Source organism: Mandrillus leucophaeus, unplaced genomic scaffold (genome assembly GCF_000951045.1).
Source record: "Mandrillus leucophaeus isolate KB7577 unplaced genomic scaffold, Mleu.le_1.0 Scaffold159, whole genome shotgun sequence".
In the NCBI taxonomy this organism is placed as follows: Eukaryota; Metazoa; Chordata; class Mammalia; order Primates; family Cercopithecidae; genus Mandrillus; species Mandrillus leucophaeus.
The window spans coordinates 484,626-503,855 of NW_012101576.1; the positions used below are offsets into that span (position 1 = coordinate 484,626).

At 38.1% G+C, this 19,230-nt stretch overlaps 1 protein-coding gene across 1 annotated transcript in view; it reads right to left on the bottom strand.

The window, feature by feature from the left end:
* Window positions 1-19,230, bottom strand: part of PPP2R5A (protein phosphatase 2, regulatory subunit B', alpha) — a 76,309-nt gene that overhangs the window by 36,821 nt on the left and 20,258 nt on the right. Inside the window, exon 2 of the mRNA XM_011975780.1 lies at window positions 433-629. Coding sequence (XP_011831170.1) covers window positions 433-558 — 126 coding nt within the window. The 5' untranslated portion in view covers window positions 559-629. The remainder of the gene's footprint in view (window positions 1-432; window positions 630-19,230) is intronic.

The following is a 19,230-nucleotide window of genomic DNA, read 5'->3' on the forward strand; positions in this document are numbered from 1 at the left end:
TGAACCCGGGACGCAGAGGTTGCAGTGAGCCGAGACTGCACCACTGCACTCCAGCCTGGGCTACAGAGTGAGACTCCGTCTCAAAACATAAATAAATAAATAAAAATAAATAAAAGTTATCAGTAACTATTCACCTCCATGACGTTAATTACCTATCGATCTGTATAATCCCAGGCCTAAATCCTTCTCTTAAGCTCTAGATCTGCACTATCCAATATGGGAGCCACCAGCCACTGTGACTCTCTCAATTCCCAAACTTGTATATGCAATGATGGTATCATTGGAATGGATGGGATAATCTTTCAAATGAACTATTTTTTAAAATTTGGGGGATGTATTGTACATTTATTTAAAATCAGTCTCATTAATCCATTATTATACCTCAGATCTTAAATTTACATACATCTGAGGAACATAAGTCTAGAGGCTTACCATTTTTACTATATCAGAATACGCTGATTCAACAATTACACCACGATTAGTTGAAACATACTCAACCAGTTCATTCAGTGTTGCTCTTTTAATTTCTTTGCTCTTCAAGTCTGAAACAGAGTCCATGAAATCAAACAGTATACAACACTGCTGCAACTTCTGACAGAAAAGATCTTGTTGTTCATTTGAAGTGGCATCTATAAATAAAAATAAAGAAAAACTTAGAAATAACCTACTCAGAAGTTACTTTTATATATTTATTAATTTTGTAGAAGCTATTCACATATGTAAAACTTCTTCCAAAAATCTAGTGAGAAATGTGCCCATCTAACCCCATCATTCAGGGATTCATACTGGACCCTTCTCTCTCTCTCATTACTCACAATCAATCATTAAAAAAATTGTTTTAAAGAAATGTGGTCTTGCTACGTTGCCCAAGATAGACTCAAACTCCTGGGCTCATGTGATCCTCCTGCCTCAGCCTCCAGAGTAGTAGAGATTATGTGCCACCATGCCCAACTAATCATTAAATGTTATTGATTCAACGTCTTTAACATATTTGAAATCTATCCTTGTCACTCCCATTGTCATTTCAGACTCTCACCATGCCTCATCTGGACTACAGCAATGATATTCTAATTGCTCCTCTTATCCCATAATCATTACCACTCCTGACATACCCTCCAAACTACTTCAAAATGAGAGTCGGTGTGCTCAAGTTCCATGTTTTTCAATGATACTCCAATAATTAAATAATAAAGTTCAAACTCCTCTGGGCTGTATACAAAGTGCAGCTGTCTACTGTCAAGAGTCATCTCTTAACCTTTCCAACATGCCTTTTCATTTTCGTTAAACCATACTCTATGCAGTTCCCCGAAGGTTACACAATGTTTCCTCTGTCTGGAATGCCCTTCTTCCCACATTCCCACCCCAGGAACACTACCTACTTATAAAGTTTCAGCATAAGTCCCTTCTTTTTTTTTTTAATTTCTATTTTTTTGAAACAAAGTCTTGCTCTGTCGCCCAGGCTGGAGTAGTTTTCAGAAGCTTTCCTTATGGTACTGAAGCTAAATTGGTTGGTTTATCCACTTTTACCCAAATATGTTTTAGGCGCATATCCCTATTATAGTATTTACTGTGCTTTACAGCAATTATATTTTACATATTCAGCACCCCTCAACTAAAAGCAGGAACCAACAGCCAGGCACAGTGGCTCACACCTATGTAATCCCAGCACTTTGGGAGGCCAAGGCAGACAGATCACTTGAAGTCAGGAGTTCGAGACCAGCCTTGCTAATATGGCAAAACACTGTCTTTACAAAAAATACAAAAATTATCAGGGCATGGTGGTGCGTGCCTGTAATCCCAGCTACTCCGGAGGCTGAGGTAAGAGAATCACTTGAACCCGGGAGGCTGGGGTTGCAGCGAGCCGAGATCGCACCACTGCATTCCAGTCTGGGCAACAGAGACGACGTCTCAATCAATCAATGCAGAAACCAAGTTTTATTTATCTAATTATTTCTGTCTTTCTATCTCTCTACTTCTCTTTATCTTTCTAGTATCTAATACAATACCTGGCATATAATAGGTACTCAAAAAATGGGCCGGTGTGGTGGCTCATGCCTGTAATCCCAGCACGTTGGAAGGCTGAGGCAGGCGGATGACTTGAGGTCAGGAGTTCAAGACCAGCCTGGGCAAATGGTGAAACCCCATCTCTACTAAAAATACAAAAATGAGCTGAATGTGGTGGGGGGCACCTGTAATCCCAACTACTGGGAAGGCAGAGGCAGGACAATCACTGGAACGCGGGAGGTGGGGGTTGCAGTGAGCCGAGATATAGTGCCACTACACTCCAGCCTGGGCCACAGAGTGAGACTCAAGTCTCGATTTGAAAAAGCTTATTGTTTTATATTCTACTTATTACAAAAATACGGACACATCGTATCGATTTGATTCTAACAAATGTTAAATCCTTTTGTATCTAACCTTCAAAACCATAAAACTTCAATTCTGAACTTCCATATCTATAAACAAGGACTTCAATTAGCTCAATCACTTAAGATTATTGAACTTCTGAGAGTAAAATTTAAAAATTCAACTCTGATATTTAGCTCATAATATACGAAACTATTCTTCCATTCAAAACCAGTACATACTTTATATAAAGATACAGGCAAAAATCTTCGTAAAGATGGTAACCTAATCAAGAATGCCTGTGCTTTGTAATTAACTCCAGGGCAGGAAGCTAAAAGGTAAAATTACCTTTCAATTATATTCAAGTTGCTGTCCTTAAAAAAGCTGATTTAGATAAGGTACTGCTGAACCGTAGTAGGTCAGGTATTCTAAGCATGTTCACACAAAGTCACAAGACATAAGGCACATTCTTTTCATTGGTCAATTATTATTAAATAATTTTACAATAAAACAAATGTGGATATATTATAAAGAACAGCAAAAGTCACATGATTTTTGAAGTAAAAATATGAAGACTTGAATTTGCTGCAGTTCATTTGTGGCTATGCCAGTAAAATAAGATAGCTCCACACTTACAAAGAACTTATATTTAACACTTCTTGTTCCAAAATCAATAATGACTCTCTGCTTTATGAAGGCTAAAGTCTATAATCCTAAGATTGGCATTCAGAGTCCATGTAATATTGACATATATGACATTTTTCACTACCAATTTGGTAGTTTTTGATTCAGGGTCACTTTTTTTTTTTTTTTTTTTTTGAGACGGAGTCTCACTGTGTTGCCCAGGCTAGAGTGTGGTAGTGTGATCTCGGCTCACTGCAACCCCCGCCTCCTCCCAGGTTCATGTAATTCTCCTGCCTAAGCCTCCCAAGTAGCTGGGATTACAGGCCTGCACCACCACGCCCAGCTAATTTTTGTATTTTCTTTTAGTAGAGATGAAGTTTCACCATGTTGGCCAGCCTGGTCTCAAACTCCTGACCTTGAATGATCTGCCTGCCTTGGCCTCCCAAAGTGCTGGGATTACAGGTGTGAGCCACCACATCCTAATTCAGGATCACCTTTTATGAAACTGTTCTTAGGTGGGAATATTTTGATTTTTGATTAAAAAATATTTGATTTAAAAAAATTAAATTTGCAGCTATTTTTAATACTAAGTAATATGTCAAACAGTTGTCTTTATCCCAGAATTAAAATTAATTCTATTGGGGGTGAAAATGAAGCATGAGCCAACATACATGCTACATATAACCAGCAGTCTTATGTTTACTACCTTTTTTTATCCCAAAATGGCCATTAGTCATTCTAAGCAGAATCTGATGCTTCTCTGTAAAATCAGTTGTTTCTTGAATGGCCCTTTTCTTAAATCTTCTGGGGCTTTTTACCCTTAAAGTTAAAATGGTTATGTGCATTTAATTTCCATTAATAAATGATGTCTCCTAATAATTTATTTCAACTAACAAAAAGATGTCTGCTTGATATTACCACTTAGTTTGAAAACTAGAGATGGACACCTCTGCTTATGTATGTACTACACACTAAATGAGATACATGTTGACTATGTGGGCTATAAGACTCCTTCTCGATTCATAGTGTACAGGAAATCCCTATAGTTTTGTCAGTTATTCAGTAGTATCTTTATAGTTATCTATTTTCAAAGATATCTATATCCTTAATATATGGCTTTATTTTATAATATATATCTTTATAATTAATATAAATTCCATAATGATGACTTGGTGAAATAGTTGCCATACCTTGAGAGGCTGCATTCTAACAGAGTTTTAAGATATATTTTAACTCTTTCTCCCTAACACTAATAGTAATACAAACTCACACAAGATCCCACTTCAATTATGTGAATACCTTATATAGCCAGTCCTCTTCTCTCCTTCCTCCCACTACCACCTCCTCAATGTGAAACCAGCTCTCTTAATATCTAAAGGCCGTGTGTTTGTTCAAAGTCTTTTCCCTACCTGAAATACTTCACTAGATTTCCTCCCCTATCTTTCCATATCCTACTTGCCCTTTAAGAACAAACTTAAATCTCACATTCTCCACAAAATTTCCCTTAGGTAGGTCAGGATATAATGATCTCTCCCACCTCTCATGATCTATAGTGTTCACAACCTCAATTATGTATTTGAGTACCCATTATCTTTAGGCCTATATTCAACAGATGTTTCTTTCATCAACCACCAAAAGATTTCAGGCTTCTCAAGGGGAAGGATTATTCACTGAGCAGGATTTCCTTTTTATTTCTTTTTTATCTAGGATAGGGTATATAAGGAGTTAATAAATACTTACTTGATGCTTCAAAAAACTCTCTGAATTTAAAGAATAAAGATACTGCACTGAAAAACAGTCTACTGAACAAGGAGAAGTTCAAAATTGGTGCTGGCTATTAACAGTGACATAAATAATGAATTACAACAACATGCCTATGTTTAAGAATTAATAACGCCGCGTGCGGTCGTGCCTGTAATCCCAGCACTTTGGGAGGCCTAGGCGGGCAGATCACAAGGTCAGAAGATCAAGACCATCCTGGCTAACATGGTGAAACCCCGTCTCTACTAAAAATACAAAATATTAGCCAGGCATGGTGTTGGGTGCCTGTAATCCCAGCTACTCGGGAGGCTGAGGCAGGAGAATGGCATGAACCTGGGACGCAGAGCTTGCAGTGAGCCAAGATTGCACCACTGCACTCCAGCCTGGGTAACAAAGCGAGACTATGTTTAAAAAAAAAAAAAAAAGAATCGTAATGACCATTTTTATGAACAATCTACCTTGATGGTAGAATTAAATGGATTGAGATAACAATCATGAACATGAGTGCATATATTTCAAGGTGAAATACAAATGGAAAGTCTGTTTTTCTAACACTACAGGCTAAGTAGCCTGTGGCTAGCACAAAAAAAGACACAAAATAACTTTCAGGATTGGAAAATACAGTCATGCACCGCATAACAAAGTTTTGTCAACAACAGACTGCATATGTAATGGTGGTCCCATATAAACCGTATTTTTACTGTACTTTTTCTTGTTTAGATACACATATACTTACTTTTCAAATTGCCTACAGTATTCAAACAGTAACATGCTGTGCAGGTTTGTACACAGCCTAGATGTGTAGTAAGCTATACCATTTAAGTTTGTGGAAGTATACTCTATGATGTTTGCACAATGACAAAACTGTCTAATAATGAATTTCTCAGTACATAGCCCCATCATTAAGCACAATCATAGTAGGTTTAAGAACATGTTACCCTTTTTTTTTTTTTTTTTGAGACGGAGTCTCGTTCTGTCACCCAGGTTGGAGTGCAGTGGTACAATCTCTGCTCACTGCAACCTCCGCCTCCCAGGTTCAAGAGATTCTCCTGCCTCAGCCTCCCAAGTAGCTGGGATTACAGGCGCTCACCACCACGCCCGGCTAATTTTTGTATTTTTAGTAGAGATGGCATTTCACCATGTTGGTCAGGCTGGTCACCATCTCCTGACCTCGTGATCCACCCACCTCAGCCTCCCAAAGTGCTGGGATTACAGGGGAGAGCAACCATGCCCAGCCCCATGTTACACATTTTTTAAAAAAGACTGTTTCTGGACACCTAACTCTTGGGTCTCCTCCTCCAGAAAGAAATTAATGTTTTTCCATAGCTTATCCATTCAGTAATCCATTTCTTAGCCTGAAGATGCATTTAAATTTGTTTTTGTTTTTTCTCCCCCAGAACTATATCCCAGTATTACATAATGCTTGGGTGGGATAGGTCACATCTGAATTCTCCCAAACATCAGAAGTATTTAGAAGCAGTTAATGTTACAACTCCACTGGCTCTGGGTTAAAACAGAAGTTTCCAATTCTTGATTATTTTTAGGTATTATGATATAGAAAGATCTTTTCCTACTAAACCCTTCCCATTAAGTACATAACGTCTATTGAGCAGTCTGCTGTGCTCCATATTAAAATACAGTACTACTGCTAACGTTAGTACTTCATTCCAAAGACAATTCTAAGTGTTTTATATGCACTAATTTCACTCTCACAACAATCTTTTGAAGCAAATTCTGAAAGACATGATTTCCTGCCTTCAAAAGACTAGAAGCAAGTTGAGAAGGGAAGATACAGAACACAGAAAGTAATGCTATCAGGCAAAACGGAAAACGTACTACCACAGTATATATTTACCACATCTATACTGACTACTCTCCACACAATCTGGAATCAAAAAGAATTCAAGAGTGCTTACAAGATTAAATATAAACAGAAAAATTAAAAATGAAATCAGAGGGCTGGGAGCAGTGGCTCATGCCTGTCATCCCAGCACTTTGGGAGGCTGAGGTGGGTGGATCACGAGGTCAGGAGATCGAGACCATACTGGCTAACACGGTGAAACCCTGTCTCTATTAAAAATAAAAAAAATTAGCCGGGCGTGGTGGTGGGAGCCTGTAGTCCCAGCTACTCAGGAGGCTGAGGCAGGAGAATGGTGTGAACCCGGGAGGTGGAGCTTGCAGTGAGCCCAGATCCTGCCACTGCACTCCAGCCTGGGCAACAGAGCAAGACTCCATCTCAAAAAAAAATAAAATAAAATAAAATAAATTTAAAAAATGAAATCACAATTAATTAAATGCAAGAAAGCTTTACAAGATATTTGACTGCTATATTTAAGGGCTTTTGTTTTTACTAAGTTTCTTGGCAGCTAAGGTAAAACAGTTGTGAAGAGTAAGCCATACTGTAAACGGTTAAATGAGAGAAGAGAAGCTGCTGTTATGTACTGCTGGTTGGCCTACTTGTAGGTTCAAGACATGAAACATTTTTATATAGGTCAAAAACATTTTTATGGTAGTTATCCTGTAAGAAAAGATGATAATCATAGTTTTCATTATTTAAAAAATTATGAAATATTTTGCATTTGTAGATGCTTAATATGTCCCAACTCTAGTACATTTGTGAAACAGTAACACTGAATTTTCTCATAAGAAAAAAGAGCAGAAAATATAAATAGGTTGAAAAAAGATCAGCCTATCTTCTTGTCATATTTCATAAACATGAGTAACAATCTGTAAGAAAAAGAGCACATAGGCCAGGCATGGTGGCTCACGCCTGTAGTCCCAGCACTTTGGGAGGCTGAGACGGGCGGATCACCTGAGGTCAGGAGTTTGAGACCAGCCTGGTCAACATGGTGAAACCCCACCTCTACTAAAAATACAAAATGTTAGCCGGGCGTGGTGGTGCACATCTGTAATCCCAGCTACTTGGGAGACTGAAGCAGGAGAATCGCTTGAACCCAGGAGGCAGAGGTTGCAGTCAGCTGAGATCACACCATTGCATTCCGACCTAGGCAACGAGAGCAAAACTCCGTCTCAAAAAAAAAAGAAAAGAAAAAGAACACATAATAAATCTGTTAAATGTAAAAAGCACAGACAATATCTGCACTGGCCACTTTATTCTTCAGCTTCTCCGTTTTAAGAATTCTTGCAAATGAAGTCTGTCATAATGATGTTTCAGTCTGGCAATTGGGCTGATGCTGATTATCCATTTGCCATTCTCACTACGGATGATAACGTCCATTCTGATTCCTATGGTGACAGCTTGCTCACCTGGCATTCTCCCTGCAAGAGATGCTGATATTTTCTATCAGAATTTCACTTAAAGGTTTAAAAATGAAAACGTCTTTAGAAACAAACAAGTTCACAGGAAAAATTCACACCACCTTACAGCGCTGCATCATCAGCAACTAGAGTTGTGGCTGACAAGGTAACTTTTGGATCATGCCCTGAGTACTACAACACAGTAGTTTGCTCAGTCACTCCGAATTTAATTATTATAAGAGGTCCAAGTTTTGTTGGGACAATTTTAACCAGGTTTTCTTGAACCGATGACATATATCTGTTTCAAATGGATGCTGATTTCTTCCAAAATGTATAAACAAATGAGTAAATAAGGGATGCATATTTAAGGTCCTAGTGACCTCTATTTAAATGAAGAGAATGTCCTACATGTAAACTTATAAGTATACAGTTGATCTGCATTATCCATGGGGACAAGTTCCTGGACTCCCCTAGATACCAAAATCTGAGGATGCTCAAGTCCCTCATGTAAAATGGTCTAGTATTTCCATCAACCTATGCATAGCCTCCTGTATACTTTAAATCATGTCTATATTACTTACACCTAACACAATGTAAATGCTATGTAAACAGTTGTTATACTATATTATCTAAGGAATAATGAGCTGAAAAAAAGTCTGTACATATTCTGTATAGACTCTTCCTCCCTCCCCTGGAGTATTTTTGATGCAAGGTTGGTTGAATCCACAGATGTGGAACCCACAGATATGGAGGGGCAACTGTATTTTGATCTTCCCAAGTATTTACCAAGGAACAATTCAGACTACTATCTACTATCATGGTGTATCATATTTAACCATTTCCAATGCCTTAAGTCTTTGTGTTGCCTCAAGGAAATTTGACTACGCACTTACTTAATATATGTAATAACCTGCAGCATCAATTTGTGGTCATCTCTTCAGCATCAGAGTTAGGATTTATTAAAAGCATTCTTCCAAAAATAAAAAATAAAATTTAAAAACAGCATTCTTCTAGAAAGTATCACTAAATCCACAATATAAAGAGCTCTGCATGAATATTATGAAAGGTACAACAAACTGCACAATCTAGGAATTATCTTTTAAAAAAAACAGATATGCCTTGCTTTGCTAAATACATAATTAATTTAAATTTGGCTAAAAGATGTGTTTTTAAAGCACATTTTAAACTGTATTTCAATTTATTATTGACTGCCACTTGATCTCACTAAAGATAATTCTCAACACTGTAAAAATCCCTGCATGGCCTCAAGCCAAGGGTGACTCAAGATAACTCTAGGGAAGGGCAGAATTTCACCTTTGGAGGATTATTAACACACCTTTTAAAACTCACAAAAGCCCTGCTAGGTTTTTCCTAAATTCTTAACGTTTTTTTCAATACTCAACTTGAAAATATATCTGGCTCACACTTTTTTTTTTTTTTTTTTTGAGACTGAGTCTCAGCTCACTGCAACCTCTGCCTCCTGGGTTCAAGTGATTCTCCTGCCTCAGCCTCCCAAGTACCTGGGACTACAGGTGCCCACTACCACGCTCAGCTAATTTTTGTATTTTTAGTAGAGATGAGGTTTCACCATCTTGGTCAGACTGGTCTCAAACTCCTGACCTTGTGATTCGCCCGCCTTGGCCTCCTAAAATGCTGGGAATATAGGCATGAGCCACTGAACCTGGCCCAGGCTCACATTTTTAAGAAACACTGCTCTAGTATACTGTTTTTCAAAGTGTAGGTTGCACACCATTGGTGGGCAGTAAGATCAAGTTAGTGGGTCACAACCAGAGTTTAAAAAAAAAAAATTCAGAGTGCATTGCACGTAAGGATATTATGTCATGGAAGTATGTAAGTTGTGAAGTAAAATGTATTTCTCACTATAGTTTACAGTCAAAGAGAGTTTGAAAACCATTGCTTTACAATATGTGAAGTACTTCAGGTTCCCACACTACACAGCATGCCCAAGATGATAAAGCAAATTTGTACTGAAGCTAGGACTTAAACCACCTAGAATGTAAGGTGAACAAGTATGAGAATACTGTTTTTGAAATATCAAATGTTCCTTTAAAAGCTGTATCCTAAATCGTTACCCATTAGAGATTCACAGTACATATCACTTAAAAATGGCAATTTTGTTTATTTTCTCTCCTTCTCTCTAAAATAAAAGTAGACCCCCCCACCAAAAAAAAAAAAAAAAAGATAAAAACCCACAGTAACAGAGAACAGAATAGGCCCTTAGGCAAGAGACTTCAACAAATTTCAGGGAAAACTCAAAGTAGGTGGAGAAGTGGTAATGGCAAAACTAAGAGGAAGTCACGTCCTAGAATAAAAAGAAGGGGGAATACAGACAAGGGTCCTACAGAAACTTCAGATTAGCGGGAATACAGACAAGGGTCCTACAGAAACTTCAGATTAGCGGGAATACAGACAAGGGTCCTACAGAACTTCAGATTAGTTCAAGATTAAGAAATATCTAGTGAAACAGAGGAAAGGATTAAGACATGAACTAAAATGGGGGATTAAATAAAAGTCTGGATTTGCTGAAGAGTCTACCATCCCATTCCAAAAGACAGTCAAGCATTCATGCTTCAGGCAAGAAAATTAGAAGGTTCTTCCCTACCGAAACTGAATAGTGCCAGAGGAGGATTCCTACATTCCAACATTTAACTAGTTCCCTAACCAATTACTCTAAACAAAACCAGATAATCAATAAACCCCAACCAACTCTTACAGTAATTTTTTGTTTATCCATACATATTAATGGAAAATAAAGGATCACCAGACATTCAAGGAAAAACTACAACATGACATAAAACCAAATACAGAGAAAAACATGATCCCAAAGGGATAATTCAGCACATCACTGAAAATTCAGATGCCCAGGAGAGAAGAATAAAAGCTTTCAGATTAAAAAAAAAAAAAAAAAGTCATCCACAAAGGAATCAGAGGTTAAATATCCATGGAATTTCTTATCAGCAAAAAGTCATGCCAGAAGATAATGGGGCTATCCTATTAGAATTCTAATGCCAGTCTAGAACTCTATAACTAGTCAACTATCAATTAAGTACAGAGGTTCAGGAAGGGCATTTTTAGACATGTTCTGGATTAGGCTTTGGCTTAAGGAAATGTTATGGCTGTTTGATCTTCTATTCAGACCACTCAAACTTTCTCCAAATCAGCAGTAAGGCTGTTCTGCTTTCCTATCATGCATGTGGTCACTGGAGTAGCACTTTTAATGTCCTTCAAGAGTTTTTCCTTTGCATTCACAACTTAGCTATTTGGTACAAGAAGCCTAGCTTTTGGCCAATCACAGCTTTCAACATGCCTTCCTCACTAAGCTTAATCATTTCTAGTTTCTGATTTAAAGTGAGGTGTGAGACTCTCCTTTCACTTCAACACTTAGCAGCCATTGCAGAGGTATTTCATTGGGAATAGGGAGGCCCGGGGAGAGGAAGAGAGACCGGGAAATGGCTGGTTGGTGGAGCCGTCAGAACACAAACAATACCTACTGATTAAGTTTGACATCTTATATGGGTATGGTTCATGATGCCCCAAAACAATTACAATAGTAACATTAAAGATCACTAATCGGAGACGACCATAATAGATAGAATAATGCAAAAGTTTGTAATATTGTGAGAATCTCCAAAACGTGACACAGACACACAAAGTTAGCACATGCTATTGGAAAAATGGGACCAACAGACTTGCTCAATGCAGGTTTGCAAAAACCTTCCATTGTTTTAAAAAAATAAAACCCACAATATCTGGGAAATGCAATAAAGTGAAGCACAATACAATGAGATGTACTTGTATGTATACTTCATATTTACATAAAATGAAAATATCAGAGAAATAATCTATATAGTTGAGTACATAGCCTGGCTTATTTCAATGACTCATTCAATATTAGCAAACTTTGTGAGAATTTTTTGAAGTAAATTAGAATCTTTAGGAAACTGCTGCAAAGTTTTACATTATGTTCTTGAATGTCAATTTATGAAACCTACTTAGGAAGACTGTACAACTAAATTAAGAGGTCTTCAAGACAAGTTTGGGTGTTTTAACTCAGACATATATCTGACTACAGAAATGTCACGCAAAATGAAACCTCATTCTCAACCATGCAGGGATGTTAGTATACCCTCAAAAGAGAGTAAGTCCAGTTTCCCAAGGAGCTTAGTGTTCATGATGAATTTTCAATGTCTGAGTCTATTCCTCTGCCTTACAAACTCAGCTGTTTTTTAAAATCATACATAACACAAATTCCCCAAGCTCACAAAACAGTAATAAATACCAATTTATTAATCCAGGATGAGAAACTATTCCCCATATACTATATTAGAATATTCTGATTATGTGTTCCCATAGGAAACTTATAAAACAAGCCAAATCATAAGCATAATGATGCCTGGGGTATTCATTTTCTATTCTTAGTAACAAATTATCCCAAAACTCTGCGGCTTAAAACAATTAATGGGCTGGGCGTGGTGGCTTATGCCTGTAATCCCAACACTTTGGGAGGCTGAGGCAGGAGAACTGCTTGAGCCCAGGAGCTGAAGACCAACTTGGGCAACATAGCGAGAACTTGTCTCTACAAAAAATTTAAAATTTAGCCAGACTTGGCTGGGCACAGTAGCTCATGCCTGTAATCTCAGCACTTTGGGAGGCTGAGGCGGGCAGATCACTTCAAGTCAGGAGTTGAGACCAACCTGGCCAATATGGTGAAACCCCATCTCTACTAAAATACAAAAAAAAATTAGCCAGGCATGGTGGCATGTGCCGGTCCCAGCTACTCAGGAGGCTGAGGCAGGATAATAGCTTGAGCCCGGGAAGCGGAGGTTGCAGTGAGCAGAGACTGAGCCACTGCACTTCAGCCTGGGCATCGCAGCGAGACTCCATCTCAAAAAAAAAAAAAAAATTAGGCTTGATGGCACACACCTGTAGTTCCAGCTACTTGGAGGCTGAAGTGGGAAGATCACTTGAGGCCAGAGGGTTGAAGCTGCAGTAAGCTGTGATCATGCACTCTAGCCTGGGCAACAAAGCAAGAACCCATCTTAATTTAAAACAAAACAAAACAAAACACTACCTTTCTCAATTTGTGTCAGGGATTCAGAAAGGGCAGAACAGGGATACCTTATCTCTGCTCCGTGATGCCTAAGGCCTCAGCTAAAGGACTAGAAAGCTAGAGGATGGAATTCTGAGAAGGCTAAATCACTCATATGTCTGGTAGATGGCTTTTGACTGACAGACTAGCTGGGGCTAGTACCAGAACCTCCAACATATAACCTCTCCATGCGGTCTGAGCTCCCTCCTAATATGGTGACTGTGTTCCAAGGGCAATGAATCTGAGAAGTCTAATGAAAAACAAGCAAGGCTCTTATGAATATAATTATAAAACATTCTTGAAATGTATTAAAGAGATAAATAAATGGAGATATACTATATTCATGGGTGAGAAGAATCAATGTTTTCCCCCAATGAATCTATACAAGGAACACAATTCAGATTAAATTCTCAATAGGGTATTTTGGTGGAACCATTAGAGTTGTTCTTAAAAATGCGCCTGGAAAAATAAAGTGAAAAAGAATAGCCAAGATGATTTTTAAGAAGATGAAGAAGGGAAGAGTCATCTTACCACATTTAGTAATTAAAACCACATGGTATTGTGCAGGAATTTACAGACCACTGAGGAAAAAAAATAAGGCACTTAGAAACATGCCAGCTACACATACAAAAGGTTAGTATATAATAGGGTTGGTGTTTTAAAAAAAAAAAAAAAAGTCAGTAGGAAATATTTAAAATTCAATAAATTATTCCAACTACTCATATGAAAAAAATTAAAATTAGACCCTTCACACACAAAAATTAGTCCCAAGAGAACTAAAAAATTAAATGTGGACAAGAAATTGGTATACAGAGTGTACAAAAGAACACCTACAAATCATTAAGAAAAAAAACAAAATCTATAGGAAAAAAAGGTCACATGAAACATAAATGACTGATAAGCATATGAAAAGATATTCAACCACACTGGTAACCAAAAAAATGTAAGTATGTATGAATGGTATACATGAATTTATACATGAAATGTCATACATCACTTTATACCTATTGGGTAAGAATGACAAAAAGTGTGGGCAAGACTTCTTCCAGAAGACTAACCTTCCCACTGTAAACTACTAAAAACTGAACAAAATACATAAAACAATAGTTTTCAGATGCTGGAAACAGGCAGTAGAGGACTGTGATCCCTGTGGGAAGGAAAACAAAGCCCCACAATCACACCAGCTTCCTACCTGCTACAGCTCTCCAGAAGAGAGAAGGCACAGGAAAAAAAAATCCCTAAAAGAACAAGCAGATTTAATGAGCAAAATAAAGACTACAGATAGGGCTACTGAGGTGGCTAGGATTTGCATAGAAAAGTACTAAAGAGAAGGCAACTATACAGAGAAGGAACTTTCTATTTTCTCTATTTATGTTGAAGTGATACTTTTTATTTTATTCTATTTATGTAACAAAACTTTTTTTAATGTAAAACCAGCCTTGCATTCCTGGCATAAATCCCACATGATCAAAATGTTGCATTCTATTTATATATTTCAAATTCAATTTGTTAATATTTTGTACACAACTTTATTGTTCAAGTTGGGCGTGGTGGCTCACGCCTATAATCCCAGCACTTTGGGAGACAGAGGCGGGTAGATCACGAGGTCGGGAGATCGAGACCATCTTGGCTAACACAGTGAAACCCCGTCTCTACTAAAAATACAAAAAACTTAGCCAGGCGTGGTGGCGGGCACCTGTACTCCCAGCCACTCGGGAGGCTGAGGCAGGAGAATGGCGTGAACTCGGGAGGCGGAACCTTCAGTGAGCCAAGATCACGCCACTGCACTCCAGCCTGAGGGACAGAGAGAGACTCCGTCTCAAAAAAACAAAAAACAAAAAAAAAGACAAAAAAAACTATGTTCATAAGGGATGTTGGTCTATAATTTTCTTGTAATTTCCCTCTTGGGGTTTTAAATTAGGAATCAGTCAAATAGGTATACAACTATTCAGATTTTTGTTTCTTCTTGTGTCCGTTTCAGAAAGCTGTTTATTTCAAGGAATTTTCCCATTTCCTCTTAGGTTTTCAGATTTATTCGCATGATTATGTACCTGAAAGCTATGAAGTCCTAAATAAGGCGAAGGTACTAATTATTACTACAAAAAAAAGCTAACATTGTAGTCCAGAGGGATATCAACTTCTGACAAGACAAGGTGAGAAGTTCCACAGACCTACTCACCAGGGAAACTGATAGAAGTTATGTTTAAAACAGCCATTTTTATAGCCTCTGAAATGGTCCTAAGGGCAAACAGCAAAAAAACATTTATTCAGGAATATCTATGAAAATTCGGTTAGAATAGCAAGAGCTAGTGGTACAGTCGTGCATCACTTAAAACGACAGAAATACATTCTGAGAATGCATCCTCAGGCGGTTTCATCATTGTGTGAACATCACAGAATGTATTACACAAACTTAGATGGCACAGCCTACTACACGCCTAGGTTATATGGTAGAACCTACGACTCCTAGGCTACAAACCTGTAAGCATGCTACTATACTAAATACTATAGGCAATTTGTAAGTGTATCCAAATATAGAAAGGTATGATAAAAAATATGGTATAAAAGATTTAAAAATGGCACTTAACATGAATAGAGCTTACAAGACTGGAAGGTGCTCTGGAGGAGTAAGTGGTAAGTGAATGTGAAGGCCTAGGACATTATTGCACACTACTACAGACTCTATAAACTGTATACTTAGGCTACCCTAAATTTATTTAAAACATTTTCTTTCTCCAATAATAACCTTAGCTTACTGTAACTTTTTTACTTTATATAAACTTTAAAATTTTAGCTTTTTTACTCTTTTGCAATAACATAGCTTAAAACACACACTGTACAGCTATATAAAAATATTTTTTCTATCAGTAGTCTATAAGCTTTTTTCTATTTTTCAGACTTTTTAACTTTTCAAACTTTTTTGTTAAAAACTAAGACACAAACACATATTGGCTTAGGCCTACAGACGGTCAGGATCATCCACATCACTGTCTCATCTCCACATCTTCTAGAAAACCTCCTGAAGGGCCTGCCTGAGGCTGCTTTACAGCTAACTTTTTTTTTACTTTTTTTTTTAATAAGTAGAAGGAGTACACTCTAAAATAATGATAAAAAATAGTATAATAAATACATAAGCCAGTAACATTTATTATCAAGTATTATGTATTGTACATAATTGTGTATATATATATATACTTTTATATGATAGTGCAGTTGGTTTTTTTAGACTGGCATCACCATAAACACGTGAGTCACACCTTGTTCTATGAGCTAAAGCTACATCACTAGGGGATAGGAATTTTTCAGCTCCATTGTAATATTATGGGACCACCATCCTATATACCGCATCATGGACCAAAACATCGTTATGCAGCACATGACTATATTTTAACCAAGACTGCTCCTTCCCCCTTGGCTCTGCTATGTAGAAAGGCAGCCGAGAACACAGGGATCCTCCTCTACTTCTAGCTCCCAGACATCTTTAGGTAAGGAGTAGGACATATCAGCATTTCTCATCCTTTCCACAGCTACTTATTGTTGCTAAGGATAAGTTCTAGACAAGTGCATCTGAAAGGCAGGCCTCCTTTCTTCTGCCCAACCTCCACGCATGGGGCAGAGGCTCTACCTTTTGTGCAACACTGCTAAAAAATACTGAGGCCTCAATTACCTTTGCTCTGGCCTATAAAGTGGTGATTCCACACTGGAAGAGGCAAGCCAAAAAGACCTCAGGCTACTGCCCCCACTTTCCCCAACTGCTCCTAAAGCAGGGTTTCAGAGAGAAGCATACTATTGTCCCCACCCCTAACTCAGAGCCTTGACTCTAGAGATTTTGCCTGGGGGGAGAAGTAGGCCATAAAACAGTTAGCTCTTCATCTTTTCTCAGAACAACTGACTTCTTTACAACAGGGCATTAAAAAAAAAGTTCAAGCCTAAGGGTACTCTTAAAAACAGTGGAGGTTTTGGTGAAAGATAATGGTGAAATTTGTAAATTCAATGAGGATACAGACTAAACTGTAGGCTATTTTTCAGGAGAGACCAAAAAAATAAAAAAAAATAAAAAATAAAAATAAAACCCAGCAGTGTGGATGTTAGAACAAATATCACCACACACTGACCTTGGGAACTATTCCTTCAAAGGAGCCTGGATTTGATTGGATTACTCCATAGAACAATGTGTGCCCCAAAGCATTATTGAAAACAATTGAGAATCAGCTGAAAATCAATGGAACTTAACAGCTGGCAGTATGGTCAGGAAAAGACAAAGAGAACCCTGCCAAAACCACTGTCATCCCAAGGTGCCTGGGCATATCCAAAGCTGTACCTCTCTGAGGAACAAGATCAGAGGCTTTACAACGTATGGGGGAAAACTACACCCAGTCACTAAACAAATAAACAAGTGACAATAACAAGGTTGATACCCAGACTTGCTACCATATATTATTTAAAACAGCCGAGTCCAACCCTTAGGATGCGAGGACCTTTTTGCTTATCTGTGGTGGTGGGTATCACAAAAATTATGCACGGACTGTTTTTTTTTCTTTTAGCTCGTCAGCTATTGTTAGTGTTAGTGTATTTTATGTGTGGCCCAAGACAATTCTCCCAATGTGGCCCAGGGAAGCCAAAAGGTTGGATACCTGTTATTTTAAATGTCCAGTTAATAACAAAATGGACAAAGAAACAGGAAAAGTATAACCCATGTGCCAGAAAAAAAGAAGGCTGTAGAACCTGCTTGTGAGAGTGACCATATGTTGGATTTAACATAATATATGACTTTAAAGTAGTCATTATAAATATGTTCAAAGAACTAAACTATGATTAAACAGTAAAGAAAGGTACGATGACAATGTCACATCAAATAGAGCATATCATAAAGAGATAGAATTTACAAAAAAAAAAAAAAGGAATCAAATGCAAATCCTGGAGTTGAAAAACATAACAGCAAAATAAACTAAAGGGACCCATGAGGAGATGCGAACTGGCATTAGAAAGAATTGGGGAACGTGAAAATACATCAATAGAAATTATGCAATCTGAAGAACAGAAAGAAAAAAGAATGAAGAAAAATGAACAGATTCAGAGACCTGTAGGACACCATTAAGTGTAACAACATACAGCTGGGTGTGGTGGCTCACGCCTGTAATCCCAGCACTTTGGGAGGCCAAGGCGGGAGGATCACCTGAAGTCAGGAGTTTGAGACCAGCCTGGCCAGCATGGCAAAACCCCATCTCTACTAAAAGTACAAAACTTAGCCAGGCATGGTGGCAGGTGCCTGTAGTCCCAACTACTCAGGAGGGTGAGGCAGGAGAATCACTTGAATCTGGGAGGCAGAGGTTGCAGTGAGCCAAGATCATGCCACTGTACTCCAGCCTGGGCAACAGAGCAAGACTCCATCTCAAAAAAAAAAAAAAAAAAAAAAAAGTGTACCAACATAACGTATTGAATAACACAAACCTAACACAAGAAACTCCAAGAAGGATAAACAACAAGATCCACAAATAAACATCACGGTAAAAATGATGAAAGTCAAAGACAAGGAGAAAACCTTGAAAGCAGCAAGAGAAAAACAACTAGTTACTTTCAAGGGCTAAGATTAACAACTAACTTCTTAGCAAAAACAACTGAGGCCAGAAAACAGTGGAATAACATATTCAAAATGCTCAAAGAAAAAAAAAAACTGTTACCAAAAATCCTGTATCCAATAAAACGATCTTTCAAAACTGAAGGCTTGGGAGCTGAGGCAGGTGGACTGCTTGAGCTCAGGAGCTCAAGATCAGCCTGAGCAACAGTTGAGACCTTGTCTCTACAAAAAATACAAAAATTAGCCAGGTGTGGTGGCAGATATTCTGAGGCAAGAAGATAACTTCTTAGAGGCTGAGGCAAGAAGATAACTTGAGCTCGAGAGGTAGAGGTTGCAGTGAGCCAAGATTGCACCACTGCACTCCAGCCTGGGCACTAGAGTGAGACCTTATCTCGAAAAGTATTTAAATCTTTAAAAAATGAAGGCAAAGGCCGGGCACGGTGGCTCACGCCTGTAATCCCAGCACTTTGGGAGGCTGAGACGGGTGGATCACGAGGTCAGGAGATCGAGACCATCCTGGTGCCAGAAAAAAAGAAGGCTGTAGAACCTGCTT